Below are 26844 nucleotides of genomic sequence, written 5' to 3'. Positions count from 1 at the left end.
TAGGCATGTATACATTTATAGGCATGTTATATTTTGCATATAATAAACTATGTTCACGTTTTTGTTTCACCCACATTAAATAGGGGGTACGTACACCCACCCCTTCCTCCTTTATTGAGTCTGTTATTTGCATATTACTCCTACGGGTTTTGACGTCTAGTTTCTTCTTTATTGGTACATTCAATCATACGAGTACGACTTTTATTATTTCTATTTTTACCAATTAAAACAATGAATGCAACGAATATATATGTATACTGTAAAATGTTATTTTTCACTGGGTAAGAGAGTTTGAAAGATAACAATATTGAGTAGTTTTATCTTCTTCAAACGACGTCCTGCTATTGTAATTTTCCTTCTGAATTTGACAAACTTTCTCTGAAATATGGATATGGTGTTATAAGGTGTGTCATACTGACAAACATTATATGTATACATTTCAAGAACTGTAAACTTCCATTAATGCATATCAATGTTTCTCTTACGGAGCATGGCTCTCTAGAAGTGCTGACAAGAAAAAAGGTACCACAATGTCATCAGGAAATTTAATTACATGGATTAAGTAGCGATCACAATTTGAGTTGCAGATCTCTTTTAAGCGCAGGACTGGTCCAGTTGTTTTAATACGGTACTACATCCAACACTCCACGTATAATGCTAGTAGATTTATGTGTAAAATTGACATTCTGACAAGAGGAAAGTGTTTCTAAAACTCTGCACTAACAATTTATGACTCATCTTTCTTCTATCAAATAGAATCAGAACATATTTTCAGTGTCATTTTCTTTTGTTTTCGTACTACACAATTCAAACTTCTTCAAAATCATAAACACATGAAAGTGCAAATCAAATTTTTTGTTGAAAATGTTATGGTTTTTACACTTTTTTCTCACAACAGTATTGACAGTTCTACAATGGTGTTGCCTCCGCAAGAAAGTGTTTGGAATAATTGATTTGAATTGGATTATCAAAAGAATATGACACGAAGCTTTAGGTTGATACTACCCATTTTACACAGTAATTTAAAAAAAGAATCTTGACAACAAATCACTTCATTATAAAAACAGCAAAGCCCAAAATTGAATGATAAAAACCTACCACACAATTTCATTTGAACTTACTTTATGTCAACAAGAATAAGGTTCATCGTGACTGTGCCATGGACCAGTGATGGCCTGGTAGAGTCGCTGCCCGGCAAGCAGTAGATGGCAGGTTCAAATCCCGCTGGTTCCAAGATTATTCTGACTTGTTTTTTTCAATTACAGATCGATCAATCGAACTTATTTACTGGGTGTAACCCACAAATATGTTTAAACTATTAAGAATAAGGTGTGCAAATTATTCAGTGTATTATTCTAAAATTACTTATAATAGAGGACGACTTGCTCAACCCATTTCCTGCTTATGTTTGTTTTGGGTTTTCTGTGTCACTAAAGGGTTTTACCAGAGTCTGCGCGGTGGTTGCTGTCACTAAATCGTGTCCAGGAAGCAGCTGAAATCGTCAGTAAAATGGCACGTGCCAACAAAGTGACCAACCCTCTAGCATTGAACAGTGTTCTCGGTGTCCCTTTGAGGCTGTTCACACCGACAGAGATAGCGCGCGCTAGACCGCGCTATCCCTGCGGTTTGGAAGGTACAACGTCGTTTCGGTCCGCCCAACAGCGAGCCACGGCGAGCCAAAACGGCGTGCCACTGGAGCACCTCTTGGGGGTGGTCCACGAGAGATAGCGCGGTCTTGCGCGCGCTAGAAAAAAGGGGTGCTACGATAGACCGCGCTATCTCATTGCGGTGTGAACAGCCTCTATGATCAAGAGAGGAGATGGGATAACATTAAGTGGTAAACCTGTAGGCAAAGTTAGCAAATATTTTTGGATGTACTTTTTTTCAAGAAGAGCAGTATTAATATTCATCTTCTGTCTCATTATGCTACTCTTTCAGAGGGAGCTAGAGGGAGACAAGCAGACACCGCCTTCGCCAATATCTCTTGAATGTAATGTTCAATTTGTGAATGATGTTTTCAAAATTAGTTGCCCGATGTGCTTTGTAACATATTCGACCATTTCCTTTCATTACCATTTTATCACATACTAATCTCATAAAAGAATCGCAGCTCTCACCCTTTCATCCTCTTAGGGCTAAACCCATGCTGAAGTGTATCTTGCATTGGATTCAATGAAAACCACAAAATTGATAAACCTTAAGTTCGATGAAATTTTAGACTGGTGTTATTTTGAGTATATAAACAAAGTGATTCTGTCCCCTCATTTTTACACACACACGCACACACGCACTACTTACTCAATGGGTGTCTGCTAACATTCTCAACTCAAGAAAAATTTACCAAATAAGTAAGTTAACTAGGCCGCAAAATAGGGTTACACTCTCACAATGGAGAGGAAAACAAATCTTAATTAAAACTAAGCAGCTCCCAGTTTAGACAATGTAATTACATGCACACACACCACACGCAAGCACACACACCCATATGTATGTGTGTGTAATTGTTCGTGTGTACGTTTAAGTACTACTGATATGTTTTACTACTATACTGCCACCATAATATAGGTACGTTTCTATTGCTTGTGGTTCAGATAGCATTACGAAGCAAATAATTGTATTTTGAAGCTGAAAATCAAATTTGTTAACATAAATGCAAACTGAATTTTTTGAAAGAGTATATTTTACCAATTCAGCGATTGAATTTCGCTTCTATGATTTCCTTTGCTTTAATCTACTTGAGAGTCTGAAGAAATTGCGAAAAACAAACAAGTTCAACTAATCGTGAGTACTTTGGCCTAACTGAATATATTATATTTGAAAATCTTTCGTTTGTATTGAGCAAATGGAAATATTGCTTGTATCATGGAGTTCCATGCTAATATTTATCCGTAAATATGTTTTGCGGCATGGTCGTTAGAATTTTTGACAGTCATATCAGAATAGGCTTAACGTATTAAAGGAAGAGTGGTGGTATGCGGATAGTGATGGTTTATCATAATCGTGGGACCTGCCATCTAGCGCACATTTGTGGTTTATTTAATACTTCCAGTTTATAGTCTAATACATTTCAAATGTTTCACTTAATTCGTTTTTCCTCATTTTCTTGAAAACATAAAGCTCGACCATCATCAAATTGATTTTCGAAACTTTCCCTTTTTTTAAAGAAAAAACAAATGAGTAGCTCTTTAAAGTTATCATTGCATTGTTATCATGGCTACAGATCTCTACTGCAATTTCAGAACACTTACTGATGTGAATGAGAGGCATTTGATAAAAATAAATTTGCACTACATAAGTAAATTAGCTCTGGCTCACGTTTGTATTGTAATTTTTAGTTTCAGTTTTTTTTTTACCTTTACTGTTTCTCAAACATTTATCAGACAAGTTCAACTACAACAAATTCATCTATTATTGTCGGTGTTTTATATAATTATAAACTTAATTGCGGTGGGTGTTGAACTCAGTTGACCAAATGTTTATGTACTAACAAGTTTGTGAACTTTGACTTACTTTAGTACATATAGATATTTGGTCGACTGAGTTCAAGGCCCATTGCGATTTAGTTAAATATTTAACTTTGTCTAAGACGCCCGTACTACCGTGACTAATTTTGCAAGTTGAAATATTCTTTTTTAATTTCATCTTTCCTCCCAAGAGACTTCTCCATACCCGTTTATGTATTTTCTTTTTCTTCCCTTTTTTTCTTATGGGGGGGGGGGGGGTATGCCTGTGCATACGAATATACATGTACTTATATTGCCCGGTTTTATTCTTATCGTTCAAAGTTCCGTGCATAATGAACAGCGGAAAGCATTTCAACTTCACAACTCAGCATATTTCTTTTATTTGCAATGTATGTTTACATATCATAAAAGGTGATATCAAAGTGCATTTATGCGCCAAGGAATGGACATCCAGACAAATCTCAACCATGGCATGCACACTATCGATCAGTTTAAAAACTAACCTGATAGAGTCATAGAGAGGCTGATTGCTGAACGAACAAAGAGAAAATGACATCCAAATGAGGTGAATGTCTCTTTTGACATGCAAATAAAACACTTAAGGTGTATTTTGTTTGAGACTTTCCTATATCCTCCTTATGGCATTTAAAGGAACGTGCACGAGTCTAACTACATGTACTCGTACTATGGTTTTCATCCTAAATGCCTGAGGGTATTATCTTCAAAATTGAATGCAAACATTTACTCAGGACATAATAAAACTGTGCTGCATAACATCTTGGCATCTTGCCAAATCATTTATCAAGAATGTGCTTCAATGTTTTAATGTGTGCATGGCGTCGTTCATAAGCAGGGAAATTTCGCAATCGTAACGCGAATTAATCTAAAATAAAGAAAATATAATAATTTGTCTCATTCGAATTGTTTTCTGTCATTCCCTCCGAATGCAAATAAACGCATTATAATATTAGATACATCTGAGACAGAGTCTTCACCCTCATTTTAGAATCGACCTATAACAATGTTATTTCTGTATATATTATATACTACTAAAACAATGTAGTGCAGATCATTCTTCATTTGAACCGATATCTCAAATCACACGATTCTACATGGTATGACCGTTGTATTATTTCCCAGCTCTCTCGCAAATGAATATTCAGACCATCATACCCAACAAAAAAGTATGATGCCTAAGCAGTATCTTGGCCAAAGTAAAGAGAGAAACAAATATTAAAATCACAATGTAGGGGTATATACTAATGTCAACAAAATATAGGTTTTCGCTTTGAGGTTTCCCTTTGTTGGTGCCCCTATTTTTCGAGAAAATGCCCTTTTTGTTGCCCCCCCCCCCCTCTTTGAAAGACTCTACGCCGCCCTTGCCATCTAGCAATTATGTTCACGAGACATAACGGCCATAAAGGCTTTAGTCAGCATTTGTTTTGGACATGGACATGTCCACGGAAATGTTTCTTGACTGATCTACCAATGATTGTCAAGTATTACTTTATTCTGTTCTTACTATATACGTTTATTCCTTCCTATTATCACAAACACTAAATAACATTGATATCTGCATCAACTAATGTGATGCATGCAGGATATCACAGTCACATATCTATATGGACTACTACATGGTTTCACTATGATAACATTATGTTTTGGGTTTTTTTTTCATTTCGGATTTGTTTAAATCTCTCTGCCATAATTATGTACTGTATATTTTGTATTGTATCCTTATCTCTTACCTCCTACCATGATTCATTGAGAATAAGAATGTATTGAACATTTAATTGACCTGGAACTTGAACTGCTTGAAGTTCATCTTGTGACACTGAATCATGTTATCTCCCTCTACATTCTTTCTTTCTTATATTTATCTTGTCAAGATACGTGACAAGGTTGATAGACGAAAAGTGAGAAAAATACATTGAAATAAAGCAAACTACTTAGCGGTCTGCATAAACTGATCTCTGGACTTTGATAAAAATAACGGTCAATGACCTGTTGCATATTCTTCATTGTCCATAAGTGGGTCAATCGTTTGCAAGTGTCAGATTTTTTCTCATTTATTTATTCATGGTTTGTTAGAATTTGTGATTGACAGCCAATGGCTGATACCTCACAATTTACGAATGCATTTAAAAACATATGAGGATATGAATTATTCATAAGATCTGATAATATAAAGAAGAAAAGAACAATGCTAGCTTACGTATGAAATACACAGAATCAGTCATTTGATTTGATTTCGTTTTATTTTCATTGCTGTACATGCGTTTCTGTAATATGCTGATAGGACACCACGGAAGGACAGTGGCATCATGTGGCATCATTTGCCATATGTATGCTATCATGTCTATTTTAACTTTCTAATGTATTGTTATGGAAATAAAAACAAACAAAATTACACACGTTTAGGAGATAAAATGCTACCTATTCAGGCAGGATGTTTAGGGCCAGATGGCATGATCAACTTGATAAAGAGTCATAAAGCTTAAGTGTGACATATTGCTATGAAATTTGACAAATTTACTACTCTTCTTTTGTATAAAACTATGGGACTGACACAAAAACAATGTAGCCTGCTGCTAAAAACAGTTATTGGGTTGCGGACAATATCGTTATGTCTTCACGAGGTCGTGGTGAACCCCGTTATGATTTATCACCAGTTTCTTTCTACCATCTGGGATAAATGATGGGCTGTAAATTCTTGCACGACATTTCACCATGTTATTGAATGCTAAAAAAAAGTTTTTATTTTCCTTGATGTACTTGTCATTAATATAAAGGTCATTTTAGAAGAAAAAAATAAACACAAATAAAACCATGGAGGCCCCTGTCGTATCTTGCATGTTTAAGAAGTGCCTCTGTGGGTGCTGTTGAGTGAATTCAATAATATAATAATACCAATAATAACGATAATGTTTTGCCATGGATCCTCATCAGCCTAAATGCTGATTTTCATAGAGCCCTGCATGTACTTTTACCCCATCTGCCAGGTACCCATTAACCTGGATTAAGTGAATGAACCACTATACCACAACCAAGCAGAAATATTACGCTCTATAATTATACTGTACAGTTACCTTGTGTGGGTTTTTTTTTCTTCTTCAGAATGTTATCTTACTCAAACAAATTGTAAAGTAGGGTTCCCTTTTCTTTAATCTTGTCCTATTCAAAGTCCGTCAGATATAATTTTGTATACATATCAACATTTGAATGACACATCAATTACTGAATTCAAACCAATTCCTTTTTATCATTATAGTAAAAGATTATGTGTGAAACGCAAATATCCTTCTCAAATAAATGAAGAAAATGCTCTTAGTTAAAGGCTCACGAATATTCCTCTCACTAATTTCGCTCTGTAACCAATGAGATTCCACTGACAAACCGCACCAACGGTATCTATAACAATTGTCGTACCAAAGTTACATATCAACAATATTTTGTTAATTCCTACTTCTAAGTATCATGAATCTTTTCATGGAGTTTAGATTCATAAATCGTAATAGAATATATATTCTTCGGTTCTCAAAGTCAATGTTAAACTTGAAGGATATTATCAAGTCAAGTTCACTGCATGGGTCAAGTACGTATCTGGAAGGGGAAAAAATATTTTTCTTGGTCTAGATCGACTTTGTTTGTCTCGTTTCGCTGAGAGTGCTAACTATCTTCCGGTAGGTTAAATGCCGCCAAAAGTGCGGTTATGCAAACAGTCTTTAACCTTGAATGAGCTAAGTTCGCTCGCTCGAGGTCCAAAATATTGGCGTAGCCAAAATGGGTGTCGGGTATTCAATTTCTTGTTAAACCCTTTGATATTTGGGATACTCATGAATCACCTGATTAGATAGGCTGCTGCACAAAGAGCGAAATGTCTTCTTAATTTACGTCGTAAGATATCTAGCATCGTATGGACAGCAAAACGCAATGTAAAGCACACCTGATCAAATCCAGGTTGTGGATACCTGATATATATACCCTTGAAGATTATGAACTTTAACCCCCAATCTGAACTCCGCTAACAGTTCTCGTTCTATTTGTTCATTAAGCGAAAATATGTTCGAAGCAAGTTGTGAAGCATTCCCGATCGTGACCGAGACCTTGCTATGCCCCTCAAGGGTGCAGGCTGTGCAGCATATCGGCCTACCGGAGTACCGGAGTATTCGTGTTCTGTCAGTCTACCTCACGTCTCATTGTCAGCGTGATCTTTGAAGCGACTAGACTTGGTGGCTGTGACTTAGAGGATTCGATTGGTATACACGATGATGAAGGAAGAAGAAAGGAAGTTTGATGATGTGCTCATTGAACTTGGGGAGTTTGGTCGGTATCAAATATGGCTCTACAACCTGCTGTGTCTCTTTGAATTCATCGCTCCATGGCAGATCCTGGTATTCATGTTTCTTTCTGGAGAAGCTGATCACTGGTGCAAGGTTGGTATTAACCAGATACATAATTGAAGAAAATTATGGAGTGCATATTTTCCCTCTTTGGGGCACACTTTAAACTCACGTGTTTTTTAATGACAAATTCCTCTTTCATTAAATTGAATTGAATTGAATTGAATGGTGTATTTAGAATACTGAAAATGGCAGCCCCAGGGCTAAATTCCATTCAGATTACAATAAATGGGGACAAATTACCTAAACTTCTTGTGTTACAACGGCATCGGCCCTATCCACCACGAAACTTTGAGTAGGAATATACTTTGATGGTTTGAGAGGCGTTTCAATGAGGATTTTTGGTAAAGAAAAGAAAAAGAAGGGGAAGAAAACAAAAAGGATGGGGAAGACAAGGAGGAAGAGAACTATAAAGTCTAAGTTATGACGTTAGGGAGGGTGGGGGAGAGGGAAAGAAAAAAAGCGAGCCAAATCAGGCGATCAGAAATGGACGCGTCATTATTACATTCACATTACCGGAAGCTCAAACATTGATTGACAACGAAGAACCTTTCACTAACTGAAAAAAATCAGAGATTTAATTTGGCAAAAAGTATGCACCAAATTGAGCCATTAATGCATCAATTAAAAAAAATATCTTCAATTTCGGAGGGGACACGTCCCCCCCCCCCCCCTCAGACAGCCCCTGTGTCGCCCCCCTAACAAAACAAAACAATTGCGCCGCCCCTGCATCTACCTATAGTCAAATTTGCAATTGGCTTCAGGCTCGTTGATGCACTATTCAAAACACACAAAACTCTTTTCATAGGAGCATTTTAATACTTAATAGTTTTTTTTTAAAGAAGCTTCCTGCCGTTTCAGTTTGAAAGAATGCGTTTTCGTTTCCATTAATACCAGTGACAGCAAGTCCATAAGAATGATAATCCTAATAATAAATAGTAGCAGAGGTTTTTCACAAAAATCGCTTAAATTTCGTGAAAGGAACCTCTGTGTAACAACATATTTCGTATTTGCCATGCATTGTCCAGAACCTGATTTTATTCTTGCAAGAATACAATAACACCATCACGGTACAGTAAATTGCCATGTCCATTCTATAACACATAACACAAGGGAAATGGCAAACAAAAAATGATTGGAGCATTAGGTACAAATTATAATACATAATGGCAGTGGTGAGTGTGAATTAAGTTTTGGTGAATCCAGTACAGATGCTATGGGATTGAGTGAACAAATTGAGAATCTAGATAACAAAATATAAACTATCATTTAATATCACTGAACATAGATTCTCCACAATAAAACTTTCCAAATGTTCAAATATGATATATTTTATATTAGTTGTAAGTTTGAGAAAGAGTTATTGTTTAACTATCGGTAAGCTTGCTTAGAAAATTATCGTAGCTAAGTCTCAAGAAGCCTGCAGAACAGCAAATGAAAGCTTACGTAAAGCAGGTAATATTTTACCGATTGTGAAAACGCACTGTTTCTTAATTCTCGTAGCTTGATGCGACGAAGTGTCTCTATCCAGATATCTGTTGATAGTATTATAGAACAGAGAATATAGAAGCGTGATATGACCTTCTGCTCGTAACCGACAAGTCACCGCATTAAAATTAAATTGCAAAACACGATGGTGGATGAAACTTTCTAATATTCGAACTTTCGAAGATATATGACCTTCAGACCATATTGTTTCATTATTTTTTATTAAATCAATCAACGTCAAAGAATTGATTCATCATCGCACTTCAATTTATTATTTCACCTTTTAATGTATTTTCATTCTTATGCATCACGAAAGAACACTGAATTGGATTCTTAAATGATTGTTTTGATTAATTTCCTCCTCTTTCCTTCTCCCTGTTTAATACTGATAAAATTTTCAATTTTTCTTAATCAAGGCAAAATATTATTTTCATATTTTCTTTATGCAAGACAGGGAGAGAGAGAGAGAGAGAGAGAGAGAATATGTTAAGTGAGAATTATCGAGTACAACTATGAATTGCATCCTTTTGAATATTATTCAATTCGCTGAAAATATTCAGAATATGAATATGATAAATCCACATAATACACCAACGCTCTTCAACGCATCCAAAGCTCCAACCATAGCCCATATGCCAATGCACCATATTTATCAAATATGAAAAGATTTTTAAATGAAATTTGAAGAAAAATCAAATTTACAATGCACTGACAGGCATCAGTTGAAATCATGATTTCTCTGTGACTGGATTAGCACTAGTTTCTGAGGGACCAGTCACTGAAGATAAAGGGAAGGAAAATTGAGGAAGAAGTAAAGAAAAGAAGGGGGATATCAGTTGCAATTTTCCCGGCCCCCTCCCCCCCCCCCCACCCCCCCCCCCCCCCCTTGGAAAAAAAAGGGGGGATATAGGGGAAAGATTTTATTTTTTGGAAAAAAAAAGTGTTCCTTTCCCACTTGTATCAAAGAGAATCAACAGTTTAAGTTAAGTCTAACGTTAACGTTAATTTGTTATTAAAATGTAGAGTTCAGCCCTTGGCCCTAGGCCTAATTTAGGTCGTAACTGTTACTGTTTGAAAATCTAAAGTAAAATTAGACGGTTTTCATGGTTAGACCAAGTAATTGAGAAAAAAAGTTTACCCGTCACTGAGACCAGGTCAATCAATCTTCTAGATCCATTATGAGGGTCTAACGTTAGTAGATATAAGGTAGATGCAGGCGCGGATCCAGCGGGGGTGAGCGGGCCTTACCCCCCCCCCCCCCCCCTTTCCGCAAAAAAGAGAGAGAGAGAGAGAGAGAGAGAGAGAGAGAGAGAGAGAAGGAAAAGAGGGAAAGGGAAAGAGGAGAGAAAGGGAAAGAAAGAAGAGGAAGAAGAAAAGAAAAGGGGAAGAAGGAGATCGGGGGGGGGGGGGGCGAAAGGGCCTTGCCTCCCAGGCTGTTGCCTCCCACCAATAAAACAAAATAAGAGAGAAGGAAGGAAGGAAATGGAAAGAAAAAAGGAAAAGAGGAGATAAAGAGAAGGAAAATTGAGGAAGAAGTAAAGAAAAGAAGGGGGATATCACTTGCAATTTTCCCGCCAACAAGTTGCGGATGGGGGTGGGGCAAAAGGCCTTTGCCTCCCCCGCCCCCGCTAAAAAAAAAGAGAGAGAAGGAAAGAAAAGGAAAAAAGGAGAGCTAAAAGGGACCAAAAAGAAGAAGAAGAAAAAAAAGGGTGAAAAGAATTTCGATGCGGTGTTCGAGTAGAATTCTGTGAGATGGTGATATACTTTCTCGTAGCTTGATGTGACGAAGTGTCTCTATCCAGATATCTGTTGATAGTATTATAAAATATAGAAACCTGATATGACCTTCTGATCGTAACCGACACGTCATCGCATTAATATTAAACACGATGGTGGATGAAACTTTCTAATATTCGAAGAAATATGACCCTCAGACCATATTGTTTCATTATTTTTTATTCAATCAATCAACGTCAAAGAATTGATTCATCATCGCTCTTCAATTTACTATTTCACCTTTTAATGTACTTTGATTCTTATAATAATAATAATAATAATAATAATAGCCTAATAAGTTCACTCCAAATTTCATTAAACCGAAACGGAAATTCTTTTTGCCCAATTGATCGTGAGCCCGGCAGCCACTGAGCAGCGCCAGATCGACGTTGCTCTATCCCTTATTGTTGAACGCCAAACAAGGTAGCAACAACTCCCATCTTTTAACGTCTTTTGGTATGACGCGGCCGGGGTTTGAACCCACGACCTCCCGGTTGTGCGGCGGACGCTCTCCTGACTGAGCCAACACGAAAGAACACTGAATTGGATTCTTCAAAGTTTGTTTTGATTAATTTCCTCCCCTTTCCTTCTCCCTGTTTAATACTGATAAAATTTTCAATTTTTCTTAATCAAGGCAAAATATTGTTTTCATACTTTCTTTATGCAAGACAGGGAGAGAGAGAGAGAGAGAGAGAGAGAGAGAATATGTTAAGTGAGTATTATCGAGTACAACTATGAATTGCATCCTTTTCAATATTATTCAATTCGCTGAAAATCTTTATTTTATAATTCCACGGGGGCGATTTTTAATTTTGCAATCGCCCCCGTGGACAACCTGATGGGGGCGATTATGGAGCTCACGGGGGCGAATCGCCCATCGCCCCCGTGTATTTTGAGCGCTGGTAGTCAGTAAGGAGCGAACATTTTTGAGGGGGCTAAGCCAATATTTTCAGAATCGCCACGATTGCAATACCCGTTAATACTATCAATCCGTTGAATCTAGAGGCTGTACTCTGCCCTCCCACCCCCCCCCCCCCCAATATCACTAGTAAAAACAATTGCTTTTTCCTGTATAAACATTTAATTTCTAACGACGCCCTAAGTGAATTATATATATTATTGTGCGGGGCCGCGTAGGGATCGAGCTAGGAAAATGCACGTTGTGTATTTTGTAACTTTGCATTTTTGAGCACTTTTCATCTCAATGCTGAGCTTACACCCTATCTTTGTATTTGTCCATTAGAGGTAAGCAGCGTTAAAACATCATTTAGACGCTCAAATATCTGGGAAGACCCCTTTAAACATTCTTTTTCGGGAAGAGACCTCTCGATTAAATCAACGGTCCCCGGATTGTGTGAAAAGACCCGATATTTGTCTCGTTAAGCCTTAGCCAATGGAATCTCTTTCTGTGTAATTTTCTACAGTTCTATTTTAATTTTAAAGCTAAAGTTAATTGTAAAAGGGAACGTAGTGGCGAGCGAACAGATTTCATTTTGTTTTAATATTTAGAGCACTTCAGAGCTGAAATATGGTGTACTCTATATGTAAGTCTTTAAGTCATTTCTTCACAAAATACTCTTTGAAATTGAAGAAGAGCTGGGGAAAATTTGACTTTTCGCATTTTCCAGGGTTCCCCTGTTTTGCTCCCCCTGCTGGACGTAGCATATTATACATGTCTCCCCTCAGAGTTGAAAGAAATGTCAGGATACTGTATAAAGTTAGTTGGTAGATACGAGAGGAAGGTCTTTTGAAGATTAACTAGGAAAATTCAATCATTTAGTTTTGTAATACACGTTTACTGTAATCATAAAAAATACATTATTTCTTAGGTCTAACTTTTTAAACACAAGTGCAAAACGTGAGCTCTGTTTACGGTCGGTTTTGCAAGGCTAAAGAGATTATTCAAAAAGAAAGAAATGTTATGGTATACACTTGATGGAACCAATAATATATTGTTACGAATGTTAGCGGTATCCCCGGTTTTGTTTTCACTATATACAAGTGATTGTGTAAGCTCAACTTCTTGCTGTAGCATACTCAAATATGCTGATGACACCGTAATTGTTGCTCTTTTGTCTGATCAGGCAAATGATTATTTCTCACGGGTAGACGAATTCATTCGCTGGTGTGATGATCATTACTTAACATTAAACACAACCAAAACCAAAGAAATGGTGATCGACTTCCGTCGAAAAGGTACAGACCAAGAGAGTGTGGTCATTCATAATGAGGCGATTGAACAGGTTGGAAACTATCTTGGAACTGTCTTAAATGACAAATTATCATGGATGGGATAACACACAATCGGTGTTTAAGAAAGCTAACAAGAGGTTGTTTTTTTCTGCGTAAGTTGAAAAGTTTCCATATAGATGCAACAATCCTGACCCTGTTCTACAATTCAATAATAAAGAGTGTCCTGCTTTTCAATATTATATGTTCATTTGGCAATCTCTCAAAACAGGACAAGAAGAAATTGGAAAGGCCACGTAAAATAGCACAACGCATAATTGGGGTAGAATTAGCTTCTGTCGAGTCTCATTGTACTGAGCAAATTGTTGATCAAAGACAATACCCATCCACTTCATTTATTTTATTCATTTAGTCGTTCTGGTATCCGACTTCGCCCCACCCCAACCCGCCTTTCACGATTCAGATATTCATTTGTACCTGACTCTGTTCATAAATTCAACTCACAGGTTAAACGTTAAACTTCTGCGTCGGAAATTAAATTGTATGATTTGAAATACCTTTCTGAAACTCATGTTTTGAAGTACATATACCAATAACCGTTTTTGTCGCTTCATTATCTTTTGCATGTATCTGTTCCTCATTTCATCTATTTCATTCTATAAACGTGATGTATTTATTTCTTGTAATTATGTATTTTGTTGAATATGACTGTAACTACGCCAGTGGAAAACAATTTTCTATGTAACTTGTTTGCAAAGACCAAATCAAATATCTTGTATCTTGTATCTTGGTATGGGTTATATAGGCATAAAGGGAATATTACTTTTTCCCTTTCCATTCACCTTCTACTTCTTTTTCTTTCGGTGTTTTCCCCATTTTTCTTCTTTCCTTTTATTTTCCCTTTTTGTTGTTGATATCTTTGGGGTGGTACTTCTTTTAGTTTAATTAAGAAGTGGCAAAAGCCCCAGCCCCCTACACACACACACACACACACACACACACGCACACATACACCAGTATGTCAGTGGTAGTAGTAGTAGTAGTAGTAGTAGTAGTAGTAGTAGTAGGAGAAGTATTTGAAGTAGTAGTAGAATTAGCAATTAGTAGTAGTAGTAGTAGTAGTAGTAGCAGAAGTATATGAAGTAGTAGTAGAATTAGGAATTAGTAGTAGTAGTAGTAGTAGTAGTAGTAGTAGTAGTAGTAGTAGTAGCTAGTAGTACTAGTAGTAGTAGTACTGTAGTAGCAGTAGTAGCAGAAGTATTTGAAGTAGTAGTAGAATTAGGAATTAGAAGTAGTAGTAGTAGTAGTAGTAGTAGTAGTATAGTGAAAGTATAGTGAAAGTACAGTGAAAATGCGTTTTCTGTTTTATTCCTTTCATTGAAAGATACCAGAATGGGATTCGGTAGACTGTGGGAGCTACGGGTTCAATACTTCCAGAGAATGCGCCTTAGAGAAAAGAGAAGTCGGCATCCCTTGGGACTACTCGAACGATTCTCAGACGGAAAAGGTGTACTCATCTTGTATTCGTTATAATACAAGCGGAGCCGATTTTAGTCCAGATCTTGATCTACAGGAATCCAACACATTTTCTTGTGATGCTGGTTGGGTATATGACAACCAAGAAACTAAGGAGAGGACAGTGGAACAGGACGTAAGTTAGTTTTTAAAAATAGAAACAAATGTTTGTTGAATTTATGCGTATAAACCTCAATAAAATGACAAATTCATATAGTTTTCACCATGTCTGCTCCCATTTAAACCAGGAAAGTATTATATTTTTCTGTAGAAACTTATATGCACGTGACATAATTTGCTGAAGTCGAAATTGACGTGGGTTTGTTTTTCCTACAGCCCTTGAATGTTTAGCTGGTCTACTTCTATTGATTTTAGAACTGCAAATTAAATAAGATCCGGGCATTATTTTGTCATCCCGGGCATACCGGTGCGTTGTTTGAAGTACCTGAACTTTGTGATTATGTTATAGAGTGCAAAGCAGTGAACTGCATCATTTTCTTGTTCGTTCTTTTTTTCTTTTTTTGTTGATCACATATCAAGTTTAATACGCTTCACATTTCTGTATGTTATAACATAGAGCTAAATGAATATGTGAATCGTCCTTGCTGCAGCCTTTTGTCATCCATTCATAAACATTTTAAATACAGCCGCTATTTTGTTTTCCTTTCTTTCTTTTTTGCGACAGTTTACCGCATCATGTCGGAACGAGCCTTATTAAATTCTGTTCTTCTTTTTTTTTAGTTCAATTTAGTTTGCGGATTGGGGTACCAGTCTGCACTTGCGCAATCTCTCTTCTTCGCTGGTACTGCTGCCGGGTCTTTGACGTTTGGATTGTTCTCTGACAGGTGTGTAAGAATTTCACTAGCGATTTGTATTGCTTTCTTCACCTCTCTGCACTATATTGCTCGTTTGCCACACGCGCAATTTTGCACAAATACATTGGCACCAATTGACGAAAGGATCGCTTTTGAGCTATAGAACAGCTTTGCTAAATTTCCCTTTTCCGGCCTTGAATAGCTCCATGACAACGTTTTTAACACTGGTATAGATTATCATTGCAGGGGAAATAGTTCAACGATCTCAAAGCCTTTGGTATATTCGATATCCCTTAAACATTGCAATGTGGGACAGGGAGATTATTTTTGTGGCAATTAAAGACTTAATCAAAACTATATGCCCTACATTCAAAAAAAGAATTACACACGCACATGGGTCCTTACTCTGACCCTGAGGAGATGTGCCCTGTGGAAGTGTGAATTGATGGGGACAAGCAAAGCATTGATCAATGGTGTAAAATTCAACCGGTTTACCTAATCATGGACCTAATTGAATCAGGATAATATTATATTCCACATACAAAGAATCTTGCGCTTCGATTGGTCAAAAGTAAATCACGTGATGAAAGATAGTTCGCCCATCATTGATGGGAGAAGAAAAGTGCGTTGCACTGTGAAGATAGTAGTACTATCTACACAGTGCAACGCACTTTCACTGAAGATTGGATACGTTGCGTGTACGTACGTTAGTACTGCATGCACTGAACGTATCATACGACCGTTTGCTAGTTGTTAATTGATAACTTATTGCTCTAAAATGACGGAAGAAGTGAAATGTTTCCGATGTGGAATATAAAGCAAATAATCACCTTTTGGTTTCAGGCGATGGCAAACTATCACTTCCTCGGCGATCTGAATGTATACGCTATTTCGCTTCGGAAAGATAGCTACATCCAGATCGCCTCGGAAGTGATTGTTTGTCCCTTCACCTTCACCAACGGTAATTACTTGCTTACTATTCTTTAATCATTTAAGTATCATTGACTTCAACAGTTTTACAGCAGAAAACTTGAAGAAATAGTTCAAGGTACTTTGATATTGGTATATCTATTTAATATGGGATGGTTTACTTAAAATAGGGGTATGGTTAGCATATCTTTAAGTTGAATGTTTGAGCGAAGCCCTCTGCATGATCTATAAGCATACAATTACAAGCTCATGAATGTTTAAGAAGACTATATTCTACATCATTTTATCAATGGTAAAATGTCCTGAAAATTTGAGTAATTTTCATCAATTCCGGTTCAAAACGTTCAATTATGGTTCAATTATGTTTCTAAGCAACTTTATGAGTTTAATAGGCCTACTGTTGATACATACAGATAAGGCATTTTCACACAGATTCGACACATCGATGAAGTTATGAAGAAAATACATACCGAATTTCAATGTGCCATCAAAGTTGATAAGAGAGCAATGTCTTTTGTGATCATTTTGTCTCAAGGTATGGTCGTCATCAGACCCTGTTCACGTGCACGACTGCCATTATAATTTGCGGGACAGCGTTGTCATTTTCCGTCAACATATGGATGTTCATGGTACTGAGAATGATCACAGGGGCATTTACGATTGGAATGCTACAATCATCCTTCGTACTTGGTAAGGTACCAAATATTGAGTACTAGTTATGTAATTACGTTAGAAATAAAACTCAGAGAGTCTCCAAACGATATAAAGAGGTTGATTATGAAGAAAACAACGAAAATTGTATCACGACAGAATTAGAAGCAGCAAGAATAGAATCCCAAAAATATATGTTACTATTACCACTACTACTACTACTACCACTACTTCTACTACTAGTAGTGTTTTGTTCTTCATTGTTTGGAACTTTACTGCTGATTTTGTTTCATGCCATTCAAGAAAACAAATTATAGACTTTCATGTGCATACGTACAATTAGTAGTAGTAGTAGTAGTAATATTAGTAGTAGTAGTAGTAGTAGTAGTAGTAGTAGAGATAGCGGTAGTGACTTGTGTAAAATAAAAGAAATAGTGGAACTATTACCAGTAGAATGAACGGCAGAATTGTAGCTTGTTCCAGTACTGGTAAAATTGCGGCTGAAGGGTTTTGGGTGCAAAATATCCATTCAAAATTGTTTAAATATTGCCTTCAGAGGTTTAGATGGCACTACTTCAACCTAAATTCGCAAAAGAGAAGAAATATGTGCCCAAATATTCAATGTTGAGTGCATTCGCGAAATCTATCCAGGCAGCTAGATCATGATTGGTAATAAGAGCTTCCAGAGGGGCCGTTTCCAAAACTAATCATGCCTTTAACAATAATAGAGGAAATATGATTATGGACCTACAATAAATCTATTTATCTCTTTGTTCAATTACTTTTAGCAAATGAAATGATTGGTCCTTCTAAGCGAGCCATTGCTGGTAATGTGATATGGATCCACTTTGCAGTAGGGTACATGACATTATCCCTGCTAGCATTCTACGTCAGGAACTGGCGTCATCTGCAGTTGATTGTTTCCTTGCTACCTACTATTCTGCTCATCATATACGTGTAAGACAACATATTTTGTATTATCATTGTTGTGTGGGAGCACCGTCGTACATTGCTAATTTATGCTTTTGACTACCATACGAGAGGGTCCCAGGTTCGATCTTTCCATGGTGCAATTATACCTGTACAAGGTGTTTTGCCCACATTTGTCCCTCTCGACCCAGGCGTAATAAATGGGAACTTGGCATTGCTATAAAAAAGGGTAATAACATTTTTATGGCCCACATGTAGAGTAGTATTTCTAATGTGTGGCTACCCCGGATAAATAAGACCCTATTATTTTTATCATTATTAATATTATCATCATCAATAGTATCATTATGTTATGATGATAATAGCAATAATTAATAATCAGTAATTATAATGCTCCAACTCCACGGATGATGATGCGCTCAAGGCGCAAAATAAAAGTAGGAACATAAACAAACACAATAGTTTGTGTGTTTGTTTGATTTGTTTTTTTTTAGTATTTTAACATAATAAAAAGAAATAAACAACCTAGGTCTATTATATTATTTATTAGAAGTTAAGATACATATATAATTGGTAGTAGTAGTAGTAGTAGTAGCAGTATTAGTAGTAGAATAAGTAGATAATTGTTGACAGCTGGTAGGTTACGGGAGAAGTCCTTTTAAGGACACTCCCGAACAATCTAGGAAAACTGGACCACTTCTGCTCATAAGAAGTTAAGTATTTTCAGTTAGTTCAGCAAAAGGTGATCTTGCATGATAAAAAGGCAACTAGATCTAAAAGTCTGACCTTACCAGAATAAAATGTGAAGGCAGCAACGTCATTTGTTTTTTGTTTTTTTAATTTTGCTCTCTTTTGTGTTGTTATTATTTTTGTTTCGTTTCTGTTTATGCTATATTTTTCTCTTCTTCGGTATTTGTGAAAACACTTTTAAAGTTGTATTGGAAAATAAAAAATTCAATTATTGGCAAATCCTTCTATGTTTTGAAAAGGCTGGCTCCAGAATCTCCACGTTGGTTGTTGTCAAAGGGCCGTGTCAGGGAAGCAACGAAGATCATGCGCAAACTAGGCAAAGTCAATGGAGCCGAAATCAAAGAGACATTTAACTTGGATAATGTGCAAACGGATATGGTAAGTTCATTCTAGTATAACCCATTCCCCACCCACCCCCCCCCCCCTCTCTCTCTCTCTCTCTCTCTCTCTCTCTCTCTCTCTCTCTTCTTCTTCTTCTTCTCTTTCTCTCTCTCATTCACTTTTCACATCTCAGGAGATCTTGGACGTAATGTTGGTACAGTAGGAAGATTGGGGTATTTTGATGAATTGTTATATCAAAACTAGTACGAGTACGAGAGGTCCTAGATAAAATTGAAGCTTATTCGGTGTTTTTCTTACGTTTATCACTTTTGACCAAGTGTACTTGTGTGTGTAAAAAATTACAGACGTGTATCAATCATAATTATATGAGTATTTAGTCTGGGGACCGACTTTTAACGTTACTATCCGAAAGACGAGACTCAGTTTCGAACCGTGGTTGCCTGAGCCAGTTTGTAGGCAAAGACAGAAAGCTGACTAAGTGAATTTGTCGCCAGACCAAATTACATTTCCCTATTTAATCATTAAATCAATTGTTTGGTGTTATTTTTTTTTTCAAGTAGAAAGTCGAGGGCGGTGGAGACCAGGGTGTGATTGAACTACTACGCAGGCCTCGTTTACGTCTCTACACGCTAAACCTCATGTTCCAGTTGTAAGTATCGTAGCCTATATACATGTTTATATAATCTGACACGAGAATTTGTTTTCTTCCTCTTATCCTCAAGCGAGGTTTTTATTTCCATAATTTCAATAAATATTTATACTAATAACTCAATGATTGAGTGAAATATAACATAGGCTAAAAAATCTGACACGAACATAACCTTCTAATGTCTGATGTTTGTAATATTATTTCACCGCCCAATTTGGTTGATGTTCCGGCAATTATGTTTAGGATTTCAAAATTTCTCTCCCCCCCCCCCCCTAAAAAAAAGGAAGGACTACAATCCTGAATGAGCCAAATATTACATACACAAACATAAATGTGCGCGTGGGCGTGTGGGGGTGCATATGTGTGCGTGCGCGCGTGTGTGTGTGTATGTGTGTGCGTATGCTTGTTTGCGTGTGTATATGCGCATTTGACATGAAGTTAGTTTAAAGGGAACTAAAACTTTTACACTAAGTTAATATTATTGTAAAGTTTAAAAGATTTGAATAAAATCAGTAAAAATTTGAACAAAATCGGGCAAGGAATAAGGAAGTTAGAGCTTTTTTAAAATGACTAGTCACTAGAGGGCGGTATTCAATTTGATGACATCATCTGTGGACAAATCTCCATGCCTTTTGTACATAAAATTTCACAATTTTTCGTTTTCTTCGTATTTATTTGTGTTCTTGATCCGACTTCATAACATGTGAAGTAGAATATCATTTTGCATTCTATATCTTGCTTTCAGGGGAGTAGATTATCTCAATCACAAGAAAGAAGGACAAACATGAAATTTGATGTACGAAAGGCATGGAGAGTTGTCCACAGATGATGTCATCAAATTGAATACCGCCCTCTAGTGACTAGTCATTTCAAAAAGCTCTAACTTCCTTATTCCATTGCCCGATTTTGTTCAAATTTTCACCGATATTTTTCAAATATCTTAAACTTTACAATAAAAGTAACTTGAAGGTTTTGGTTCCCTTTAAGAAGAGATTCGATGATATAACATTTGACTGCATTTTTTAAATTATTATTGTTTTTATTATTATTATTATCATTATTATTTGTGTTATTATCATTAATATTACCATTTATTTGTATTACTATTATTATCAGTATTATCATTCCAATCAATATCTTTATCATTATTATTAATGTTATCTTTAGTATTTGATATGTCATTATAATCATTATCATTCTTATCTTTATTATTATTATTATTATTTTTGTATATTATTTCTTCTAATAATTATTATTGTTATCATCATTTTTCTCCCCCAGATGTGTGAACACGGTGGTGTACTACGGCATATCCATGAGCACCGATTCTCTTGGAGTCAACAAATACATTGCCTTTGCTATTGCGGGTGCTGTTGAGGTTCCTGCTTGTTTCTGTGTCATTCGTCCAATTGAAAAGTGGGGGAGAAGACCGGTTTACATTTTCTTCATGGCCTTATGTGGAGCCGCCATTTTAGCCACAATTTTCATTCGTAAGTTTAGTAGTTCTAGCGATACAAAATTGAAATGAAAATGATAGGATTTTGTTTGTATCGTCTCAAAAGAAAATTGGTCATCTGCCAATTTCGTCACTCAGGTATTGATCTCTATCTCTCTCTTTCCGAAGAAATAATTTCAGTCAACCGATTTTCAGGTATGGACCTTAAGATTCATGCATCAATGCTCCGTTTGTTCACCTTAAAAATTAGGAGAGGAAATCATTTGTTGCTTTGTTTCCATAAAACTGTTTCCATAATACAAGTATAACCGTTTCGAATTTTACGAATGCGTTCCAGCATGCTGAAGTAGGTTAGGATTATAGGCCCCTAGTTGTCAAAACTGTGTACATTATATTTCCTACTAACTGGTGCAGGCGCGTACACAGGGGGGGGGGGGTGGTAGGGGGGTTAACCCCCCCCCCTTGTTTTTTTTGTGTGTGTAAACCCCCCTAAACCCCCCTAAACCCCCCACCCTTTTGGATTTTTCCATGGCTGACCTAAAAAAGCTGACCTTACCCCCCCCCCCCCAACGGAGCAAAATGTTAAATTTTCAAATTTCGAGACCCCCCCCCCCCCAAAAAAAAAATGTCCTCTTACCCCCCCCCCCCCCCCCGCTTATTCAGCGGTCGGCTGAGTCGTTGCGATTTTTTTGGGACCAAAAAATTTTTTTTTTAAATGACCTCTTACCCCCCCCCCCCCCCCCCCCCCCCCCCCCCTGAAAAAATCCTGCGTACGCGCCTGGACTGGTGAGCTGCAAAGGCAAGGGCTGACAGGAAAATACTTGGGCAAACAACGGAAGGACTCGAATTGATAGTTTAGACTTGACGTTCAAAATTCGAAATCTGCTAATTTAAAAAACACGTACTTACATCGAAGGTAATTGTAGTCACTTGATTGGGAGCCTCTAATACGCAATACCTTGCCAGTGGCGTTGCATGATTCTATACAATGAGGGGGCATGGGAACGATTGGGGAGGCCGGGAGGGGGTGGGGCGCCGGTCTTCCTCGGATAATAACATATTATCAGGTACTGATTAAGGGGGCGGGTTATGGTTCAGGCGTAGACTTTTCTTGTCCTTTCCCTTCTCCTTTAATATATATTAATATAGCACATTATCATTTTGGTCTCTTGACAGCGTTTGGTATTGGACGAGCCGCAGTAGCAATGATTGGAAAGTTGGCCATCACATCTTCCTTCTGCATTGTCTACCTCCATGCTTGTGAGATTATTCCGACTCCAGTTAGGTAATAGTCATAACGCACCCGCACACTCACACACGCCCACACACATACATACATATATATATATATATATATAGAACCACTTGTTATTGGTTGCTTTAGTAACTCCCGTGGAAATAACACAATGCGAAAGGTAATAAGATAATAATGGTCGCCCATTCCCCATTACTGTCACCCTTCATAAATTGTATGCAGGGACCCAGGAATCTTGGATCGATTATCACCGGAGATAATTGTCAACATTTGCAAACAATTCAAGAGGGAGGAGAGCAACGGGGAACTTTGCTTTCAGCTACACAAGCATTATTAGTATACCAGGACAGCCTTAACTATACGTTCAGTCACTTTCAAGGAACATCGAACTCCTTTATTTATGAAATACATGTTTAATGTGCATGTCCTTAATTGTAATTTCAAAAATAGCTTCGTTAACATTGAAATAGTTATTTGCTATATTTTTTTCTTTCTGTTATTGATTCGCTTGGAATCTTTATCTTCCAGGGTTTCTGCTCTTGGCATGTGTACCCTCTGCTCAAACATGTCCAACATTTTAGCCCCACTGATCCTGCTTCTTTCCAAATACTGGTATCCGTTTCCCCTCGTCATTTTTGGCTGCTTCGCTTTCATCGGGGCAGGAACTGCCTACTTCCTTCCAGAAACCAGAGGCAAAAAGATACCAGAAACAATGGAAGAGGGAGAAAACATCGGATGGTAAGATCTTGAAAATTCCTTAGCTTTGTTCATTCAATATCTGCGGATGATCGTCACAGAGAATCCAATTTTATTGTCTATGAATCAGAAATCATAATTAATTTTTTTTAAATGGTGCGAGATGACATTATTGTCAAGAAATCTCAAATGCACCCTCGATGGCAAAAGGTTGCCAATAATGCATCTTAACATAATTTAGCCCGTCTTACTTGGAAAGAAAAACTGAAGGACGTCGATCAGCAGTGTCCCCTTAAAACCATGCATACCCCAAAATAGTGTCCTAAAAACGGTGACCCCTTGAAATTCTTTCCTCGAGTAACTTAAAGATGAAGTTGAGTTCTGGTCATGCGATTGCATTGTGAAAGAAACGGTGTGGAATCGACCAGAAAAGGTTGATCATTATTGAATTTGTGTGTATTGCAAGGTTCTGGAATCATCAAAATGATAAGAAATTTGGCCAAGTCTTGGTAAAGTTACAAACACTGTACACAGAAAGATGTATATGGGACTACACGAACACGTGGCGTAAAAATCCTACCCCGGAGTTTTACGATGTCACATGACATATTTAGAATATGAAGGCATTTGAAGAGCCATGCTTTTCAGGGAACATGTCTTATCTGATGGTCTTCCACACTTGCATAGTAAGAATGATAACGCTCACAAATTATTTTTCACCTCTTCCCAGAACTCAACCTTCTCTTTAATCATACTAAGAACATAAAATGCAATAAAGTCACTGCCCCCCCCCCCTCGATCCTCCGATATTAAGTAAAGGCCTGGAAGTGGGAAAACAAATTCATGTTTCACTACATAAAAGACAAAATCTTTAATGTAGTGATTTAAAAAACAATAATGTCAGACCTTCAAGTTTACAAAGTGAAAAACACTTCTTTTTTTTATTCGGCATCAAGTTTACTAAGCATCAGAAAAAGGTCAATGCCATCTTATAAAGTTACATTAAATACATTTGATGAGGAGATGATATGTTTTCGTAACATAGTGACTAAACAAAACGACGCATACGTTCATAATATTAATGATAAACTTGGGATTAGTTTTAGCGCGTTATTTTATTATAAGACAAACTTTGTACCTATCATACGATACTCAGTGGTGCTTTCTTTGTTTGTATGAACACAGGAAAGCCGCACCAAGAAGAAACAGTCGCGTCGTGAATAGTTCGAAGTACTCCAATATCGACTACCACAAAGCAGGTGAAGAGATGGGGGACCCGGTGTAAGAGATGAACGAGACACAGTCACCATTACCACCATAACCCCTTCTCTGTGAGGATCCTCCGCACACAACCCTATGAAGAAATCCCAACTCGTTGTCAGACAACTCTTTAACCTCTGCATTCGGTGTCACTGGTAAACTTCGTATAGTGTATTTGAGTGCATGGTGTAATCAATGAAGGTGTATTCAAAAAATGGTACATGGGTAAACAATTGATCGCAGCTCAGTGTTTTTCTTCTTCTTCTTGGACCGCGCCGTTTAACATGTTATGCGTTTACACCATTAATTTCTTCATAGTGTCACCAGTATGTGATTATGCAACCACGTGCATGTGGGTTGCATGTGAGTTCGCGGAGTGACATTGGGTGATTTCAAGTTGGGTGTTTAGGGCTAGTGTTTAATAAATACTAACACCAGCTTTAAACACCGACATGGAAATCAGCTGGTGTTAAGACTTTGACGTCTGAATAATTATCGTCAACCTCCGGTAGCTAGTGTTATCGATTTTGCAAAATTGTCGTCTGCTGAACGCCTGAACCGACCTTTGTGGCTAGTGTTAATATTTTACGTACAAATGCCCTATTCGCTAACACTAGCCCCTACGGATTAAAAAAAATGTTGAGTTTTCAGTTCGGTGTTAGTAGTGCTGTATCCGCACAACAGTCAACGCACGGACGGCGCTAATTTATTGTCTGACGTTCAAATAGAAATATGTGAAACAGGTCCTTTACTATGTGATTTATACATTCTTTTATGTAAAATGGACTGTGCGGATGAGCCTCACAGATGACAAAGTTCTGAGTCGTGTGGTTTGCTGATAATGAAGTTGGCTGAATGCTGCTAAAATGAAATATGCTTCTGTGTGAGTTTATGTATTTGTTTACTCAAATTTTATAGCTTAATGAACATGACTCATAAATTCAATTTCAATGCACTCAATTTATATGAATGTATTCTGATTCCATAACTATTTGTACGTATGCTGCATGTTTTGGGGTGTTTTTTTTAATAGATTAATAATCGTGTCTCATATGTACATTATACATATACATGTATAAATAATAAATACCCACTCAATTTATATGAGTGTATATTCTATAGCTCTCTGTGTCTTTGCTGCATATTTTAATGAACAAAAAATATATCGTGACTTATAACGAACAGCATTGTGGACTAAATGGCTTGAATGTCTCATTATCTACGGTTTTAAAGCGGCGGAATTTCTCCTTCCCATTATTTCTTCTTCAATTTCATCGTGTCTTTTTCTGTTCTTTCTTTATTCTTTTCATTTTTCATCTCCAAAACATTCCTTCAACACTTTTGATAAATTCAGTCAGCAGTAAGGAAAAGAACCTAGATTCTTTTGTATTCATTTGCCTCCGTGTAGTTTTTTATGTCCACATGCAATGTGTATTTTCCTTCACCCATAATTATGTACCGTACGGTGAAATTTAAAATACTATTCAGGGAACATCACATTGCATCCATAACCATATCGTGTCTTTAAATTATGACACATTGAGAGTATCATGACAATTACCCTCTGGGCAATCACCCCTGGAAAACTACCCCCAAGGACAATCATCCCTGATCAATTATCCCCCACCCCTCCAGGACAATTACCCCCACCCCTGGACATGACCCCCGAGGAAAATTACCCCCCCCCCCCCCATCTTGTTCATTTGAGGGGAAGTCTACCCTGGTAATAAATTGGGTATTAAGTAAAGCACTTTTTTTTGGGGGGGGGGGGTACTAGTGTCCTCGGAGTTAGGTTGTCCTCGGAGGTAATTTTCCCCGGGACTAATTTGACGGGGGTAATAGTCCCGCTGGTAATTGGCCGGGGAGATTTTCCAGGGGGTAATTGTCCTAGAACCTTCATTGAGCCATAGTGTGATCCCAAATGTTCTTGTTTATTTCAGAAGAGAAATGTTAAAATCTAAATTCCAATTTCGGCTGGGGGGGGGGGTGTATTTTTTTAATTACCATGTTAAACTTTCGATGTCTTTATGTTCTATGTAATGTTTTTATTCGCATCTCAACATATAGATCATTTTGTTTTACAATGAATGAAATTATCATAATGCATGTCGATAGGTATTTTTACATGTATATAGGCATGTCATATTTTGCATTTGCATTAACTATGTTAACGGGTTTTTTTTTAACCCTCAATTAAAAATGGGGTAAGTATACACCCTACCCCCATTCCCCGTGTATTACGTCTGTTATTCTCACTTTACTCCTACGGGCTTA

General features: G+C 37.2%; 1 protein-coding gene across 1 annotated transcript; it reads left to right on the top strand.

Moving 5' to 3' along the window:
* Positions 1-7525: 7525 nt before the first annotated feature.
* On the top strand, positions 7526-26194 carry LOC100890072 (organic cation transporter protein). Its single transcript, XM_030972919.1, has 11 exons — positions 7526-7900; positions 14706-14972; positions 15578-15681; positions 17117-17271; positions 18021-18189; positions 19152-19290; positions 19815-19903; positions 21185-21393; positions 22536-22644; positions 23143-23352; positions 24496-26194. Exons 1-11 carry the CDS (start codon positions 7733-7735, stop codon positions 24593-24595), a joined length of 1719 nt encoding a protein of 572 aa, XP_030828779.1. The 5' UTR covers positions 7526-7732; the 3' UTR covers positions 24596-26194.
* The last annotated feature ends 650 nt before the right edge of the window (positions 26195-26844 follow it).

The sequence above is a fragment of the Strongylocentrotus purpuratus genome, unplaced genomic scaffold (assembly GCF_000002235.5).
Source record: "Strongylocentrotus purpuratus isolate Spur 01 unplaced genomic scaffold, Spur_5.0 spur5_scaffold_6, whole genome shotgun sequence".
Classification (NCBI taxonomy): domain Eukaryota; kingdom Metazoa; phylum Echinodermata; class Echinoidea; order Camarodonta; family Strongylocentrotidae; genus Strongylocentrotus; species Strongylocentrotus purpuratus.
Note: the sequence above shows the minus strand (reverse complement) of the source record. Positions and strands in the feature narration are given on the sequence as shown.